At 38.1% G+C, this 18,428-nt stretch overlaps 1 protein-coding gene across 2 annotated transcripts; it reads right to left on the bottom strand.

Moving 5' to 3' along the window:
- Window positions 1-387: 387 nt before the first annotated feature.
- Window positions 388-17,380, bottom strand: GPATCH1 (G-patch domain containing 1). 2 transcript variants are annotated; one of them, XM_034073277.1, is made up of 20 exons: window positions 17,290-17,380; window positions 15,839-15,973; window positions 15,468-15,553; window positions 14,810-14,970; window positions 13,975-14,072; window positions 13,757-13,815; window positions 13,198-13,440; window positions 11,693-11,840; window positions 11,186-11,265; window positions 9,959-10,163; window positions 9,044-9,331; window positions 7,067-7,248; window positions 6,654-6,781; window positions 6,253-6,386; window positions 5,755-5,927; window positions 4,840-5,044; window positions 3,724-3,834; window positions 3,050-3,174; window positions 2,339-2,478; window positions 388-1,149 (listed from the first exon to the last, which is right to left on the bottom strand). In XM_034073277.1, the coding sequence occupies exons 1-20, from the start codon at window positions 17,366-17,368 to the stop codon at window positions 1,128-1,130; spliced, it is 2,802 nt and encodes a 933-aa protein (XP_033929168.1). In that variant the 5' UTR covers window positions 17,369-17,380; the 3' UTR covers window positions 388-1,127. The 2 variants fall into 2 exon arrangements, with proteins under 2 accessions (XP_033929168.1, XP_033929169.1); XM_034073278.1 differs by having other exon boundaries at window positions 7,067-7,245.
- Window positions 17,381-18,428: the final 1,048 nt, after the last annotated feature.

Here is an 18,428-nt window from a genome sequence, read left to right as displayed (position 1 = left end):
GAGGGCCGGGCCCCAGAGCACACAGGCTCTATCCCAGCGCGGGTGCAGTGCTGCTCCTGTCAGAACGCCTCTGGAACAGTAACTATAATAATATGTCCTGGTTGTGGTTGTTTTGTTTTTTACTGTAATGGAGACAACCTCAAGGTCCGATTTTTTATTTCTCCTTCCATAACTCAAGTTTTCTTGCTGCTTTTACATTCACAAATCCCACAATCCACGCGTCAATGTGAGACAACTCTATTGGTTCACCCTCCTCAAGAGCTGTAGATACTGAAAATAAATGGAATCATGCCCCAGAGAACTGCAATCAACGACAGTGAATTTCACTTACGGCTTTTGTTCACAGTTTTAAGCAAGAGTATTGTTTTGGTTTCAACGCACACATGGAAGATTTCTACAGGTATATTTTGCAACCTCAGCATTAAAAATACAATGCAGTATTATTACATAGTTTACATTAAAATAATTTTGCAAGATGACAATTGAATATTGCACAAAACAAACAACAGTATAAACTGTTTTCATTGTAACTACATAAAATAAAGCAGATTATAGCACTAATCTGCTAATACATTAGCCTTAATCTGTGTCAAAACAACAGTTTATTGGTTTAGATCTGCTATGGTAAATGCTGTATACATTTTGAAGATAAAAAATAACTCTCTAAGTACAGCCATTTAGAGAGTTGTGAAATCAGAGTGCAATGCAAAATTCTGCATTAAAAATATTTGCACCCAATGCAAAATTTACATGGCTTTTGTAATCAACTTTCTAATATAACTCAGGCTGAAACTTATCCCCAACATTTCAGAGGTCCTAGGCAATGACCTATGTAAACTATTTGTAATACTTATATTCATTAGAATACACTGCTTCATGTAACTGAAATCAAACCTGCAGCATTTCAGATTATGCTGCCCAGGAAGGAGTCTTTTCAGCATTCCATAATCCATATATTTTAAACATGTGAAGCACCACAAAATTAACATACGTATATCTGCTTTCAAACAAATTCAGTATGAATACAGTTCTACTGTGCTTCAAAGTGTACAACTGATCTACCATCATGGAGGAGATCAAAAATTTGAGATCAAGTCACACAGCACCGAAGAAAGCAAGGCCCCTCTTCAATGCTGAAGTTGTTTTAATCTAAAAGGGAGAAAAAGAAAGAGGTCAGGCTGATATGTAAAATCCTACATTAAAACCATTTAATTACTTGAGCAGTTTCTTAATCCTTAGTTTGACAGATCTGACTTAGCAAGATAAAAACATTTTCTCACTGAAGTAAAGAGACACATGCAAATGCAAAGACTTCCAAAATAACTGCTTGTACAAAGAAGTCAATTTTCTGCAAAATGCATAAAACCATATTTTAACTATTTAGAAACCAAAGGAGAAGTAGCTTGGTTACTTGTGGAGGTTTTTTTAACTGAACCTCAGTTCCAAATGACTGGAAGGCAAAGTCATTTCAAATTGCACTGGCACATGTCCATTCACTGATCACCTAGACCCCAATCATTTTGCCATTAGGCCAACTGCATGTGGTATTTCAACAAGTACCTTGAGACTTCTCCTTTGGCTAGTAGCAAACACCAAACAAAAGCCAGCACAGTGAACGTTCCACATTGGACACACTTAAAATTGACTATGATCTGAACTAAAGACAAGTTACTTTAGTTTGTACTTTACTTCAAGTGTGTGAGCAAAATGAAATGCGAATCGTTCTTTTCATGATCTTCACATTTCTCTTGGCAGTATGTTCAAGTCTCTACTTTATAAAAATGCAAGAGCAGTCTAAATTTAGCAGACACATGCAGGACTGAAGCACTGTTCTGCTTTCTTCACTGGTCCTTGCTCAAGCACAGAGCTATCTTAATCAATGCCACACAAAGTATCTATTTGAATCAGATCTTCTGCTAATTATCAACAAATCAAAGCAGACCCAAAAGGTTAGGAACGAGACAGTGTTGCTTCCAATGTTTACAAGTAAAGATATGTAGACAAAGTAATGGAAATACAAATCACCACCTGTATTTTTTCAATTTTTAATTCCCATCCAAAATACCTTCCCAAAATATATTATCTTTAACCTCCAATAACTAGCAGAGTTGTATATTTAGTGCCCTTTACCTTAAGAAGCTTCTCTCCTAAAATGAAACACCCTCTAGATTAATTTGCATAATATTTGTAATCTTTTTCACTTCATTAAAAAAAATGAGCAGTATTTTATCATCAAGAGATTGGCTGATCCGTATTTGCTGTAAATAGGTTCACTAGAACGACGCTTTTTCTTATTTACTGCAAAATTTTAAAGTCTTTAAGTAAACTTTCTGTTTACCTTCTTAGAAGTTCCTTAGCTGCCAAGCCTGTGGTATCTGTATCACTGTCGCTGCTATCTGCAGTGTCTGAGCTGCTCTCTTTTTCTGATTCTTTATTCTTGTGTTTTCCTTTGTTTTTCTGTTTCTTATGTTTCTTTTTCTGTAAAAGGAAGAAAAATAATCCCTCATTTCATTGTGAAAGACTTGGGTTTTTCTGAAAAGCAACAACAGCAAAAGGTTGATTAGAGTGTAGATTCCAAGCTTAGCTGAAACAGAACACCCAAGAGTTGACTTTTTCACTACTCAGATGGAGCTAAAAAACATACATATACACAATACACCAAAATCACTCATTTTATCCCAAGCCCTCACACACACTCCCAAATAGAAAATTACTATTATTTGTATACAAGCCATTAATTATATGCAGTTCCCAGAATATGCCCAGTATCTTCAGCATGTAACATTAAACTGTTGATAATATTAGACCTGTAGTCCCACTGTGTGTATGGAAAAAGCAGCTCCCTAGACTGGATAGTTTTCTGTTCTGAAGTTCAGGTTTCAAAATACCCAAGAAACTCAGTTACTTAAGTTCTAGTCCCAGTATATCTAGTTTCTAAAATATCACCTTCATATTTGGCCTGCATAAACCTGGATAACAGCAAAAATAATAAAAAAGAATGACTGGCAAATCAAAGAATTCATAGACAGTTTATATTTAAATTAAATACCTTTTCCTTTTTGTGTTTGTGTTCTCGCTTAGTCTTTTGTTTCTGTCTGTTCTTCCTCTGTTTTTCTCTTTTACTAGGCCCAGGAAAACTTGGTGGCAACTCTGGTTCCTGTTGCCAAGTACAGCCTAAAGTGCAAAGCCAATGCAGGAAGAAAAACAAACAAATCAAATGACCAAACCCAAGGTAATTTTATTATTAAATTCTATTTTACTTTCAAACTAATAGGATAGGTAAAACAAAACAAAACAAACAAAAAAAAAAACAAATAAAAAAAAACAAAACCAAAACCCCAACAAACCAACCAACCCACAACTAAGCTTTCAAATGGAACTTGAATGTCTAAAACTCCTACCTGCAACCTTCCTATTGTAATTAAATGCCATTGCAATCTGTCATTAAAAGAAACCATAATGCTAGTCTTGTATTTTCACTAGACTCTTTTATCATTGTCTCTATAGAGCTACAGTAAAATTGGTACATGGGCAAAGAGGTTTCTACTAGTGGACCACAGCAGTCCACTAGTGGACCACAGAACAAAGCATTTGCTGATGCCATTTAAGAGGTAAAATGCCTATTGGCAAATGGTTTTTAAAGAAGAATACTGTGTATTTTGCATACAATTTTGATGTGCAGAATTTAAACGTTAGAAGTCTACAGAAGTCTACAGAACCTACCAGAAGAAAAAGCTGGAGGTAACTTTGGTCCAAATTCCTCAGTTGCATCCAGTTCCTGCTTTGAAGCAGGCAACAAAGGAACACCAGCATCGGTTGTAGGAACCACATTCTCTACAAAAAAAAAACACAAAAATGTCACTATTTGAAGGGAAAATACAGTAAGACCTTTTTTTCCCAAGAAATGCTGAAGAAAGTTAAAGAAGGCTTTCTAAAAACTTCCAAGAAAGCAAATAGATCAGCATCCTGTTTCCCTGCAGACTGCTTTGGACAACTGGATAGCTGGCATTCTGAAAGATATCAACATTCTGTGCTGTTGGGTTTTTCTTCTAAATCAAAATTGACCTTTTAAACTATAATATTACTAATTAAATTAACAACATAGTAACACAGTGCCACCCTTCCATTACTTAGAATGAATAAAAGTCTCCACAAGATGTACGACCGTACGTGGACAAAGTACTTTCATTATAAGCTAAGTATATCGTACATTTAGTTAATTTAATGACATCCTGAAAATACAGAAACTTTTTACAGCTTACTTATTAAATTTAAATACTAGGGAGTAGAAGACTGGTTTTCTACCTCTCTTGTTTAAGTATTCTGGAAACTCTTATAACTAGAATACAAATAATATGCAGCTTCTAATGTCTTAGTAAAATTATTTCAACATTGTATTTACTGGAATGTCAGTATTTAAAAACTGAATTTTTATTATCAGAGAAGTGAAAGTTATTTGTTTCTGAATTTGTCAAATATCCACCACAAGACAGTCATAATCGATCAATCTATCTTAAATTTATCACAGGTAGAAAAGTTTTGCTGTATTTCTCTGTTAAGTATGCTCTAACATTAGATGTTTTGTTCCTCCTCGTTGTATAGCGAGCATATTTCATAGAGCAGCTAGCTTGCAAAATCTATGCAAGACATAGGGCAATATATATAACCCTAGAACATGCAAGACCTTATTCAGTGCTGTATTATTCACGTTTTCTACAGCTCCAACAGTGCCAGATATCTGCACAAAAGCCTAGCATTGTCCTAGCATTCCTGAAGTACTATTTATAAATGAAGCTTTTTTTGATGCATATTAAAAAATGAACATCTGTTGAGTACTACCTTGTACATTAGATGAAGAGCTGCCCGGGGGATCAACTTGCTTGGTGGTTTTTGAATCTACTACTGAAGTGGATGGTTGCTCTTCTTCCTCACTCTCTTCTTCAGACGAAGACGATTTTTCATCTGAGGAACTTGTAAAGATGGCCTTAAATAAGTCTATGGATGGTCTGCTTTCTTCTTCCTGATCTTTATCTTCATTAGCTGCCTGCAAAACAGCATTGTAACAAACTGTATTTAAACACCAAAGAAACTAATGATCCCTCTCTGCTAAGTAGTAACTTCAAATATGCTGACATGTACTTACAGAACACTAGAGTATTACAACAGCTGTGAAGTACACAATCCTAGGAATTGCTAGTCTGAAACAGTAGAACTCTGAAACACTGCTAAGCTAATACAGTGTCCTGTAGAGTAGTGCAATCTCTACACAGATTGCTGAAAATAGATCCCCAGATATTATAAATTCTAATTCATTAATTCAAACTTCAGTTACACACAGTTAAATTTAAGCAAATGGAAAACATCCCTTTTCTCCCCAAAGTAAGCACACTCCTCTATTCACAGCAGGAAAGGAAAAAAAAAAATATATATATATTTACATATCTCCTGTGTCTGAGAGCAAAAGGGACATAAAGGGACCAAATTTAACTCCCAGACTGCTAAAGTACATTTTCTCTTGTTTTAAAGCCCTACTTCAGGTATAGTCATACTTGCTTTCCTTGTATGCTGTAAATGTTTTACATCTCAGTTATAACCTCAAAATTCTTCAAAGTACAGTCTCACATCTCCTTAAGCCGAGCTGGCTCTTGCAAACTGATCCATATTAAATCAATATATGTATTACCCAACCTTATTTCAGGGTTGGGAATGTTTACAGCTATTCCTCTTTACGTTCAAACACCTCTGTAAACTCACCTCAGTGGGAAGACTTTCACTCAGCCCAGTTCCACCTTCTTCTGTTGCTGGCACTGGCGGCGGCTGCTGCTGAGCATTGGCTTTTGATCTAGCAAGACTAATGAATTCACTGATAGAATCTTTTTTCTCCTTCTCTTTATCTGACATATCCCATCTTGAAGGTTTCTTTGGTTCTAGAAACATCCCAAACATTCATATCAGTTGCATGCCAAATTATCCTGCATTTGATGGCCTACTTGACTTTAAGTTACTCAGCTTCTTCAGTAGCGTTTGACTTTTTTTAAATCTTTCTAATGAATACCCAACTTATAAATATCTTCTAGGTAGAAGAAATTAGCATAATACTACTGTCTTGACGGTTTATGTCACTGAATTTACTTTAAATTTCGTTTATTTTTTTAATTAAGAAAATAAATCAGGTGAGTAAACTTTCCATGACAAAGACAAGATTTTTCTATACTATTACCTCATAAATTAATAAAGTAACAACAAACTTACTGTTGAGAATATTACTCTGTTGGATTTTTTCATTTGTTGCTTGAGTTACAGATGTGGTGGGCTCAGGCACAGTTAAGAAATTAAAGACAGAATACTTGTCTCGTTTCACTTTTGGTAGCCCAACAATGGAAGACCTGGAGGGACATAAAAATGGTTACTGATGATTGTTCCCAACACAGAAAAGGCCTCAAATTATCTACAACAAGCTGAAACAGTAATCCTTAAAACATATGGTTTTGTCAGAGGTCACCATGTTTTGTGAGGCAGATAGAAATATTAGGCAGCTCTATATAACATCTATTATGACATAAGAAGATAACATCAAGCCAAATCTTCCTCAAGCAAATGAAAAACTCAGAATTTTCATAAAGTGTTAAAAATATCAGTATCAATGATCTTACTCAGGATATGGATCAGGAACATTAAATCTTCTACACAACAGCTTTTCAGGGTGCCATTCAAACTTGTCTCTTGTGAGTTTGCCAAACATCTTCATCTTCACAGCAGTTTCCTTATCATCAATATCCTTCTGAAAAAGTCAAATATTTCTAGCTGCTAAATAAGTAAGAACTTACCAAATTGACTATAACTGTTGTGAGACTTAAGAACAGGATAGAAACATAAAACATATAAGTGTAGTTTAACAAATTTCTGCTTTGTATGCAGCGAGTGTTTTCGAAAGTTTGCTCAACATAAGGCAACAGAACATTGACAGTGTATCTGCAAAAGAGTTGTGAAAAGAAAGAATTTTGGAAGTCAGAGATAAGGCAGCAACTGTAACTCCAATGTACTAAAACCAATAAACACCACGTACCTCTTGGTCCCGAGGAACTTCAACTTTGTCAACATCATCTTCATATTTGGCACGGGTAAACCTAGAAGACAGTGCTGAATTTGAAGACTTGTAAAACATTGCTGCACGGAAGAATTCCTCTTGTTCTCTTTCTCTCTCCCATTCTGTCGTATTTGGGTCTAAATATTGCTCCAATTTATCTACTGTAAGATAAGGAGGGAAATGTTTAGCAGAGATTACAGCTTGGTTAGGTCTGACAGTTTTCAAACAAAAAAACAGTATAACAAACAAGCATCTTTGCAAGTATTAAGTAAGTATTTAGTTTAAGAATAGTATTCATCTCAACTGTGCTATCCTTGGTGAGTAGAAGCAATTTTTCAAGACTGCAAGAATGACAGCATTTGCCAACTGTAAGGTACATACTTCAAGTAATTTTACTTGTAATGCTGACTCCTTGCTCACTGCCCTCTAAGGAATGTTTAAAATATCTAAAGTATTTAATAGGCATTTAAAACAAGAAGCATAATCCAAATCTGTATCTAATACCTAAAACACAGAACAGAGAGATTAACTAGTGAGGAGACCTGGCCAGGCTTTGGTAACTTCAAGGAGCTTTCTGGTATGTAAAGTGCCCACTGATAAATACAGAATTTTGACACAAACTTTGTAAACAATACAGATCCTGTTTAAAGCAACAGATTCACATTTGCTACCAGAAGCAGTAGGAAGTAACACCAACCAAGCAAAGATACTCTTCCAGTGAGAATCTTAATCACTCAACTTAATTAAAAATTTCCACATTTTCATCATTATGACTGTAAGTACCTCCTTAGTCCTAAGAGACAGTTTACACAAGGGAAACCCCAGTCCTGAATGGAGGAACTATGGGTTCAAAGATCAAGTAGTCCATCCCAGTGCAATAACCATTAGCAGGTACTGAGCAGGAAGTCTTTTATCATACAGTGAAAAGGATAAGCTAAAAAAATCCTACAGTAACAAAACCACGTCTTCTAACACTATACACTTTCCTCTGCAAATCTTTGCTGGTGCCCTTTATCTTCTTGTCCAATAGCCCCTTTGTACCTTAAAATTTTAAAAACAAACCAACTCTCACTTTTTCATTTTAAGACAATTACATTCACCTGCTGCTGTTACTCTCCTTAGGTCAGATTTTGGCTTTTTATGCTTTACATAAAAATCACACTACCGGGGAGTTCACCACAAGGCATGAAAAGTACCTGGTTCAATGTAAGATACACCATAGTATCCTTTAATAGCAAAAACCCAAATAAAATGGAAGGAGACTGAAACAGGACAAGGACAGCAGATAAAGGGGTTGAGGTTTTTGGGGGCTGAATAAGAGCTCTGCATGCATGCTCTGATTTTACAGCCACAGACTTTTCTGAGAGAACAGAAGTGTGACAGTTTGAGAATCCAAAGGACATGGAAAACAAGCTTTGACAAGTATGAAATACTTAATTCAATTTCAGACCCCTTATCTCCTCTGAAAGTACATGATATGGGTTGTCTTTTGATTTTTCCTTTCATTCTACTGTGACCTTTCTGCCTTCATAGGATCTGTCAACTTTTACTCCTCAAAGTGAAACAAACTAAATGAAAATGCTTATCCATGCATAGTTCATGGTACTGACCAAAGCTGAAGCCTACTTTGGCAAATGGAAGAAGGAAAACCCAGGCAATTAAGTAGAACTTCACCTCTGCTACAGCATCAAAATGTGAAATGTCATGCCTAAAATAATGCTGACACTTAAATTACTGAGCAGTTTTCCCGAAGTCAATACAATTAAGTATCAATAAAAGTTTCTTTTAATATTGGCCCTAAAAAGAAATAGAGGGAGAAATGCTGTGGAATTCAGGAAGAGAACTCATAGTGAACATAAAACACACCAGGACAAAAAAAAGGAATAAGAGAAAAGTAAAAAATAATTCAAGAATTTTTTTCAGAGATAAAGTGTTGGAATCAATCTCTTCAGTTACCTTTTTCTCCTTGTTTAAGACCTTTCACAAAAATTTCGTATCTTTTTTGCTTTTCCGGATTTTTTGCAAATGGTTTGAAGTCACTAGAACCAGCATTTGCTAACTGCGGCCCCAACAACTTTAGCCATTTGTGAGAAGCACCATCTAGGGAGGTTGGCTGGCAGCTGCTATTTCGTGGTTCCTGAGGAATTATTTTTGCTTTCAGTTTTTGTTCAGATGCTTGTTTCACTTTTTTGAGTCTTTCTCTATCTTTCTCAGACAGATATTCCAAAACAGAAGGAGCTGGACCTAAAACAAAAAAAAATCAAGCAGTAAGAAATGAAAAATTACTACAGGTATTTCTGCCACTTCAGTGGAGGAAAAAAGCCTACAACTATGAACAAACATTCAGAGAAAATGCTCCTAAGCAGCAATAAATAGCGTAATAGGAGAGATGACAAAAAAAAAATGGCCACTCATGCATCTCTTATGCTATTTACCACATATTTACATATTTGTAAACTTCAGTACTGGGGATACAAATGCAAACCACATTTACAAATTACTTTTCTAGTGAACTTGAATGTATTTCAGTGAAACATCATTTTCCAGGGAAGGAAAATCCCAAACTTCACAGCCTTCTGTATTCTAAATCCATAATAAGGCCACAAAAGAAAAATCAAAATAACACAGCAGAACACAATCCCACACATTTTTTCCTCTTTAAAAGACTGAAGTAAATATATATATAGACAGATATGTCAACAAGCTGTTGAGATGAAACTGAACAATGATGAGGTGTTCTAACTAAGCCAACTAGATTTACTATGTTTATATTAGAAAACACTGTTCAAGACTAGAACAAATTTTTGCCATTATATAGACAAACAGGGGACTTGATACCCAAGCAAAGGTGTTGTCACATATTATCAGTACCTTTTAGATCAGTCTCTCCTAGTTGTTCCCTCCTTTGGGAGGCATTCAGAGCATGCCTGCTTTGCTGTCTCGTATCGCTCTCAAGTTTTCCAGTTGATTCTTTTAGTGCCTTCTGTAAACGGCAGTTTTCATTCCCATCTGCTACCACAGGTCGAAAGTAATGGACTGGTCTGTAATTTCGTGGCAGAGGAGGTGGTGGATATATCTTGGCAGGAGATGACAAAAAAAAAAATACAAAGTTGTACTTCTTTGTTATTGTATGTAACACTTACAAATGTGTTTCAGTGAAAGTCACCTCAGTCTAAAAATTCGTGTTTACATCTCAGTAGTAGAAACAGGTATAACAAGCTACTGATTCTTTCAGACGCAGCCTGTACCTAGCATTGTAATACAGACTTTGGGAACAAGTTTACAGTGTTGATACATACTATGAAAACTACGAAAATGTATATCAAGCTGTAGTAAAATTAACAAGTTTCAACATGCATTGCTTTTATTTGAGAAAAGCTCTTTTTATTGCTTAATAATTACTTTCCTTTTTTTAACAGAAGTCACATGATTTAATCAGTTAATTGCGCTATTGAATACTTCTCTGCTTATGGTATTTTAATGTCCTTCAAAATCTTTTTCCCCCCACTTTCATTTATTCAAGCTGTTACTCCAAAGGTCATCCCTATCTTCCCAAACAATGCAATTTTATATACCAATATCTTTTTCTTCATTAGAAAAAGGACCATGTAACACAATTCTGTTTGTCATTCTGATTTATGCAAATATGCATGGTATAAATGAGGCAAATCTGAAACAGAGTTAACAAATTCACTTGTCACCAAACAGAAGTGAAGCATGGGACCTGATTTTTATGGAAAACTGCATGTTGCATCTAAAAGATCTACAAGTAAAAGAGGTACTACTTTTTATTTCAAAGTGAAATCAAACCATTCCTCTGACTTCATGCCAAACAACAGTGTGAAAGGCACTTGTTCAAAGCCAGTACATAGGCAAAATCTAAACTCACCCACTAGTCTGACAGATTTTAGGTTTCTATTATTCAATTATAGCTTCCAACACTATAATTTTGCTCCTTCCACAAACTTTACTGCTGACCAGAACTTTTATTTCTAAGAACATAAAAGCTTGTGGGCATCATTAAAGTCCATATCCATACCACTCACGTGTCAATTTGCTGACATTATTCTTAACACTTAAATATCAGTATCTGCTTACCTTGCTTGGAGTTGATGATTTTGATGCCGGTGAAAAGCCATCCAAGATTACGCCTGTGTATTTAACTTCTCTTTCTGACCCTACAAAATAACCAGAGAATTGGTCAGTATTTAAAACATGTGTGTTTGGCAAAAAGCACTTTTCTGATGAAAAAATTTCTTTGCAGATACCGTTGTGATATTTTGTAGCCATGATTCACAATCAGTTGTTTCCTTCAGTGGAACTAAATGCTACATTTCACAAAGCAATGCATGCTCTCCTTAAAAAAACAGAATTTGGGAGTTTTATATACACTGGGATTAGTGTAGGACTTTGGAAATTATTTCCAGATTTGGACACTTCAATGAGGAAGAAAGAATAGATAATGTTCCAGAAGTCAGAGCTAGAAGATACCAGTCCCCTGAAAATTCAAATGCTTGGCAAATAGAGACTACATTTCTGCCTTCTTCCCTCCTCCACTCCCAATACAAGTTACACTACAGCTCTTCAGGTAGAACCAGTTCTTACTTTTGTTTGCTTTATATTGTTTAGGTGCTGTCCAGCCATAAAAGCCATCTCCAGGTTCCTCATCTTTCAAAACTGTGTCATATTTCAGTAGTGTTTCAGTTGCATAAATATCATCATCTTCCTCCTCTAAAGCTCCTACACCGAAAGCCTAAAATACATATTCAAATAAACATGAGAATTCAGAGGTGTAAAATTAGTATTTTTAAGTCATGTCAGAACACATCTACATGTATATTTATTCATCGGTATTACACAAGGTGTCCAGTATACATATATATATCCTGGGAAAAATGTACATCTTCACCAAAAAAAAGTCCTACCAATTAGTGAAATAAAGAACCAACCCAACCAAACACAAAAGCAAATATATTCCACTCTCTTGGCAGGAAGGGACAGTGAGTTTGTATTGTACAGGATGAGGACAGCAGCCTAATTCCACAGGGTAACATCTGCAGTCTGACTAAAAACATGTTAAGTTCTCAAAAAAAAAACCTCAGTTGGCATGAAAATTAAACAAGTATAATTCCAAGAAATATAATTTGACAATGCTTCTACTCAAGAACTACAAATACAATGGAAAAAAGCAAAACCTCTCTAGCTGACAGTTGTGGTTTAAGCCCAGCCCGTAACTCCAAACCACTCAGCCACTCGCTCACCCCACGTATTCTTCCTCCCCCTGCTCCTGGAGTGATGGGGAGGAGAATTGAAGAATGTAACTCTCATGGGTTGAGATAAGAACAGTCCAGTAACTAAGGTATAACACAAAACCACTACTGCTACCACCAATAATAATAATGATAAAGGAAATGACAAGGGAAGAGAGCACAACTGCTCATCACCCACTGACCTATACCCAGCCCAACCCTAGCAATAATCTAGCCCTTCTGAGTAACTGCTCCCAGTTTATATACTGGGCATGATGTGTTGTGGTATGGAATACTCCTTTGGTTAGTTTGGGTCAGGTGTCCTGTCTCGGCTTCCTCTCAGTTTCCCCTCCTCCCTGGCAGAGCATGAGACTGAGAAAATCCTTGCTAGGAGTAAGCGTTACTGAGCAAGAACTAAAAACATTGGTGTGTTACCAGCACTGTTCCCAGACTAAAGTAAAAAACCGCAACACTGCACTGGCTACTAAGACAGAGAAAAATGACTGCTACTGCTGAACCCAGAATACTGACAGACTCAACATTAGTGGAAGTAAAACTGAACAAAAATGTAAATTAAAGAAGCACTGAATGTTAATTTTCTCTAATCAAAGACAGAATTTTTTTTTCACCTTTACCAGTGAGGTATTTCATAGTTCTTTTTAACAGTAAGTGGAGGCATGTAAGAGTTCTACGGATTTGCCCACATCTTCACATCAAGTAAAAAAATTAAAAAATCCTCTTCTCAAACCACATTTAATATTTACAACTTCACAATGACTAGGTGCCTTCCAGAGAAGAAAACTCAACACTTATTTAGATTTCATTGTGCTAACAATAAAATGCATTAAAAAAAGTCCCCACCTGGCCCGTAATACCTAGTTTTCTTCCTTTACTGTGCCTCAGATCACCAATTAAGTTGCTTGTATCTTCAGAATCACCTGTGAAGAGATTCAGGTGTCCTCCAGAGGCACCAAACAAAGCTTGTGAGGGGTCCAATCCCTTATAGCCAAGTCCATGGACGTTCTCTTTTGGAATCAAATCTACAGGCATTATATCTTTTGGTGCAAATGTCACATTCTCTGGCTGGTATTCATCCTCTTCATCCTTGTACAAAATAGAAGCAAATATAACTTAGAGGTTTGTATGCTGAGTTTTTACAACATTTAGTTAACATGAGACTAGACAAGTTTACATTTCCTGAATTATGTAAGAAAATATGTATGAATTACACCTGCCTAGGCAGCAAAAGAACAAATGTCACTTTAAAACTTCACTGTAAGGATAAGTATTTATGAGTACTCCTAAAAAAGCTTGGAACTGCATATTAAAATACCAAAGACATCAAAGAAGGAGCAGGGACATAAATGCCTTAGCACATATTCTCACATAAGTAAACAAAGAATTTCTGCCTGTTCAATACCTCAGAACCCGCAGAGAGCCCAGGTGGTAACGCACAACCATATACTTTCACTGCAGGATCTGTAAGAGACATAATAGCATAATTACAACTAATGCTAAATTGCAACTCTGTGAAATTTCTCTAAGAAACAGACCAAAGAGAAGAAGGTTTTAAAATTATCTTTCTCATCAGTCTATGCTAATTTTCTATTAAAAGTTCAGGAACTTCACTGAACTTACCAGGTTTCTGCCTGCATGGCTTTCTTTTGACACGTGGTCCAACCCCTTGTCCTTCTTTCCAGCCCATTTTTCGTAATAGCTCAACCCCAACTGTTATTCTAAGAAGAAACAGAAGGAATTGCCTCAAACCACATCTTTAATATTTTTAAGACAATATGTTTGTCTTATATAAAAATTATATTTATATGCCCCACTTTAAAATATAAACTGAATCACAGAATCCCAAGGGTTGGAAGGGACCTCAAAAGATCATCTAGTCCAACCCTCCTGCAAGAGCAGGGTAACCTAGAGTACATCACACAGGAGCTTGTTCAGGTGGGCCTTGAATATCTCCAACGTAGGAGACTCCACAACCCCCCTGGGCAACCTGTTCCAGCGCTCTGTCACTCTTACAGTAAAGAAGTTCTTCCTGATGTTAACGTGGAACCTCCTATGCTCCAGTTTACACCCATTACCCCTTGTCCTATCACTGGATATCACTGAAAAAAGGCTAGCTCCATCATCCTGACACCCACCCTTTACATATTTGTAAACACTGATGAGGTCACCCCTCAGTCTCCTCCAAGCTAAAGAGACCCAGCTCCCTCAGCCTCTCCTCATAAGGGAGGTGTTCCACTCAACATCTTCATTTACAGGACGCCCCAGTTTGGAAATGTTTACCTGGTAAGAGTCTGCACATACAAAATAAAAATCCAGGTTGAGGCCACCTGGAAAGTGCAACACTGCAGATCTGCAAGTCTCTTTCATGAGTTACTGTGATCAAACATTACTTTTTTAACCAGTACAACACTTCTAAGTAAAATCGTCTGGTTAACTGTCACATAAATTTACTTACTTCGATGGGCCTATTAAATCATCAAATGCAGTGATTCCTGGAATGGTAGCAACTACTCCTGCAATCTGTCTTGCTTTCTCTTTTATCCTGTCTTTAGCTTTGGATGTAAAATCATCTGTGGTTGTAATATTTTTCGGTGCTATCCCAAATTCACTAAAATCCTGGGAAATGAAGACAAAATAAGGAAAAAATAAGGAAAAAAGAAAAAAGAAAATTAAAACTATGTTTCCCTCAAATGATTATTCACTGTAATGGCAAAGGAAAGACACCACCTAATTTTTTAAGCCATTTATACAGTTGCTTTTTCAATAATTTGAATGGTCTTGTTTTCAAACACTTTCAAAAAATAGTTGTATTTTCTGATAAACTGAAAGGCTTGAGTTGTGGTTTTGGTTTCTTGGGTACTTTTGGTCATCTGTTTAGTTCGGGAGATTTTGGTTTTCTGGTTAGCTGGTTTTAAAATTGAGATTACAGGAGCTTCCTACGTGGATCTACAAAACACCCTATAGGACCCAGCAGTATAACACTGTACACAAGAAGCAATTTTTAAGTCACTTCAATTTTTTCCTATTTAAGCTCTTTACAAGATTTCATCACCTGAAAAACCTGCTGTCATGGCAACTCATTCCAAAAGATTTCTACTACTTTCTAAATTTACCTCTTCATCCATGAAGTCTTCTGGTCCAAGAACAGTTCTGTCTGCTCTTTTCTGCCGTGATGATACAAAAGTCGAGGGAGCCCATCCTTTAAAGAGAGTAAGTATCCAAGTAAGAGACTGCAATATAGTATTTGAAAGCAATTAAACATTTCAATTTTACACCTGAAGGTTGAAATCAGGGGAACATCTATAAAACCTGCAGTCCAAAAACTCAGGGGAATTAACTTCAACCATATTGTTTCAACTATTTACAGTACAATGAATAGCAGGGAAAAAAAACCAAACCAAAACAAAAACACCTTAATGACAATTAATTAAGGCATCAAATTATTGCAACAAATTAACCCTCCTCAGACAGAAAAACATCCAACCTTCCTTTGTGCCAACAGTGTTAAAGTAGCCAGCAGAGAAGCCACCAGTAAACGCTCCATGGAAACGCTGATATCGTCCCTTTGCATCTTTAACAGTCTGCTCTTGAAGAGGAACTGGCTTTTTAAGTCGTTCACCTACAGATAAATCAGAAAGTAAGTCACAACCCTGCATAAAGAATGGACTCTCCGTTTGCTCCAGATGCCATCTCTAATTCAAATTAAAAACTGGACCAAACAGTAGCCATCCTGTGGTGGAAAGCATCACACACTTCACATTTATTCCTACCCATATTATTTGAATACATTGCTGATGTCTGCTGCTGATGTAAAGGCATGAAGTGCTCAAGTAGAAATCATGAATTCTAACAAGTTCCAAGAACTTTTTTTTTTTTTGCTGTGAAAGGACACTTTTAGTTGTTAAGCATACAAGAAACCTGACAGGATTTCATCACTCGAGTAATGATACTGAGAAATAACAATACCGACTTTGACATGAAAATTTGTCGCTTTCTGACAACATTTATATGAATTAAGTAGCTTGGACTCAGGAGTCACATCTGTACAAAACTTCTTGGACAATGCCAAGTCCATCTCATGAATGTAAGTGTAGGAAATTCATAGAACCCCCTGCTGGTCTGGGCTGGAAGGGACCTTAAGGCTCATGCAGTTCCAGACCCCTGCCATGGGCAGGGATACCTTCCACTAGACCAGATTGCTCCAAACCCTGCCCAACCTTGCCCTTGAACACTGCCAGGGATGGGGCAGCCACAGCTTCCCTGGACACGCTGTGCAAGCACCTCAGCACCCTCATAGTGAAGAATTACTTCCTAATATCGAATCTAAATCCACCCTTTTTCAAGTTTAAAGCCGTTCCCCTTTTGTCCTGTCACTACATGCTTCTTAAAAGTTAAAAGTCCCTCTCCAGATTTCCTGTCGGCCTCTTCAGGTACTCAAGTCTGTTACTAGGCCTCCCCTGCGTCTTCTTTTGCTTTGCTGAGAAGGCAACTATACTAACGAGTGTAACTGCATACAGCTGAGCTATTACACATTAACTCTACTTTTTCTGTCATGTATGTATTTTTTTTTTCCGAGGCTTGGCGCAAGTGAGACAGACCGGCCCCCCCTCCGACCACAGCAAGACCTGGTACCCCAGCTCCTCTCCCACACTCCGGTAAGCCAGTGTAGTGCCGAGCATCCCGTCCCACATCCCCGCGGCGGGCAGCCTGCCTTCTGCTCCCACACCGCTCCACTCGGCGGCCTTTGCTTTCCCAAAGCGAAGACCGCAGGAAAGACAGCAGGCCTGCACCGAAGCGGTATGCGGGCCCTCCTGACACCCCCAGTACAACCCCCACAAGCTGGACCACCTCCCGGCCCGCGGTGCTCCCCAGCGCCCACCGCAACACACAACGAAGCCCCCGAGAGCAGCAGTTTTGCTCCATGAGCTCTCTCACCTTCTGCCAGCGGCTGCAGCGCAGTCCCATAACTCACCAGGTCGTCTCCATCGCTATCACTCGACCCCGCCGCCGCCATTTCCTTGCTACGGCAGCTAGCGCGGGACAAACCTGCGTCACGCCAAGGGGGCGGGACGGTACCGCCAGCGCTGGGGCCCGCCCCTCCCCGCCCCTCAGGGGCCAAGGCCTGAAGCCTGAGCCCGGCACCGGCGCAGGGTGTGTTAAGCACTGTGGCGGAACACAGGGTACGGGGATGATCGGAGCTTGTCTCAGGCGTCCTTCGGTCTCCATTGGTGGTTTCTGGAAAGATCCCGAACTCGGCTCCTCAGCGATTCCGCACCCCCCCCTTCCGTCCCGGAATGCTCTGTAGAGAAATGGGGGAATGCTGCAGTGTGTTGCTTGACAGCCCACGATCAGAAACGTGTTCGGTGTTTTTAAAAAGATACTAAACTAAAAAATGCCAAACACTCGATAGTGGCCTTTTGCTCAGCTACCTGGAAACGCCTAATGCTCCAGAGGAGGGCCTGTCCCCGAACTACTCGGGGGCTCAGGACGAAGGGAGGGGCAGCAAAACCACTGTGGAACAGATCCTGTCTAAACCCAGGGGTAAAGCAGACTCCACCTTGGGTCAGTATGACCAAGGGATGTGAGGACTTAATAGAACCGCAAGCTTTAGCCGATACGTGCAAAGTTTGTCTAACAGCACTGTTTTGCGAGCTGTTCAGACAGGCCGTACACAGGTACCCGTGCAGAAGCCTGCCCCAAACTTGCACCTGAAGAGCCTTATCCCCCTGTGATTCAAACGTCTCTGCACCGCTCTGGGGAGTCTGGTGTCACAAGGGGAGTGTACAACTGAATGTATTCTATACAAGGACTACATGAGAACCAGGATGTGTTCACCGGTAAGAACCAACTGTTCAAAAACTGGATTTTGATTCCCAGTGTTATCCCTGAGAAGCTCGTATTTTGATTAATTTCTCAAGCTTGTATTTTACCTTACTACACACTTACTATCACATTTACTACAAGCACAATAAATTATACATTTTAAAACCAAAACGAAAACCCCAAAGGACTGCAAACCCAAACAAAAAGTAGCCCTTCATTTTGTGCTGAAGAGTCTATCAATCCACGGCTTT

The sequence above is a fragment of the Melopsittacus undulatus genome, chromosome Z, assembly GCF_012275295.1.
Source record: "Melopsittacus undulatus isolate bMelUnd1 chromosome Z, bMelUnd1.mat.Z, whole genome shotgun sequence".
Classification (NCBI taxonomy): domain Eukaryota; kingdom Metazoa; phylum Chordata; class Aves; order Psittaciformes; family Psittaculidae; genus Melopsittacus; species Melopsittacus undulatus.
Note: the sequence above shows the minus strand (reverse complement) of the source record. Positions and strands in the feature narration are given on the sequence as shown.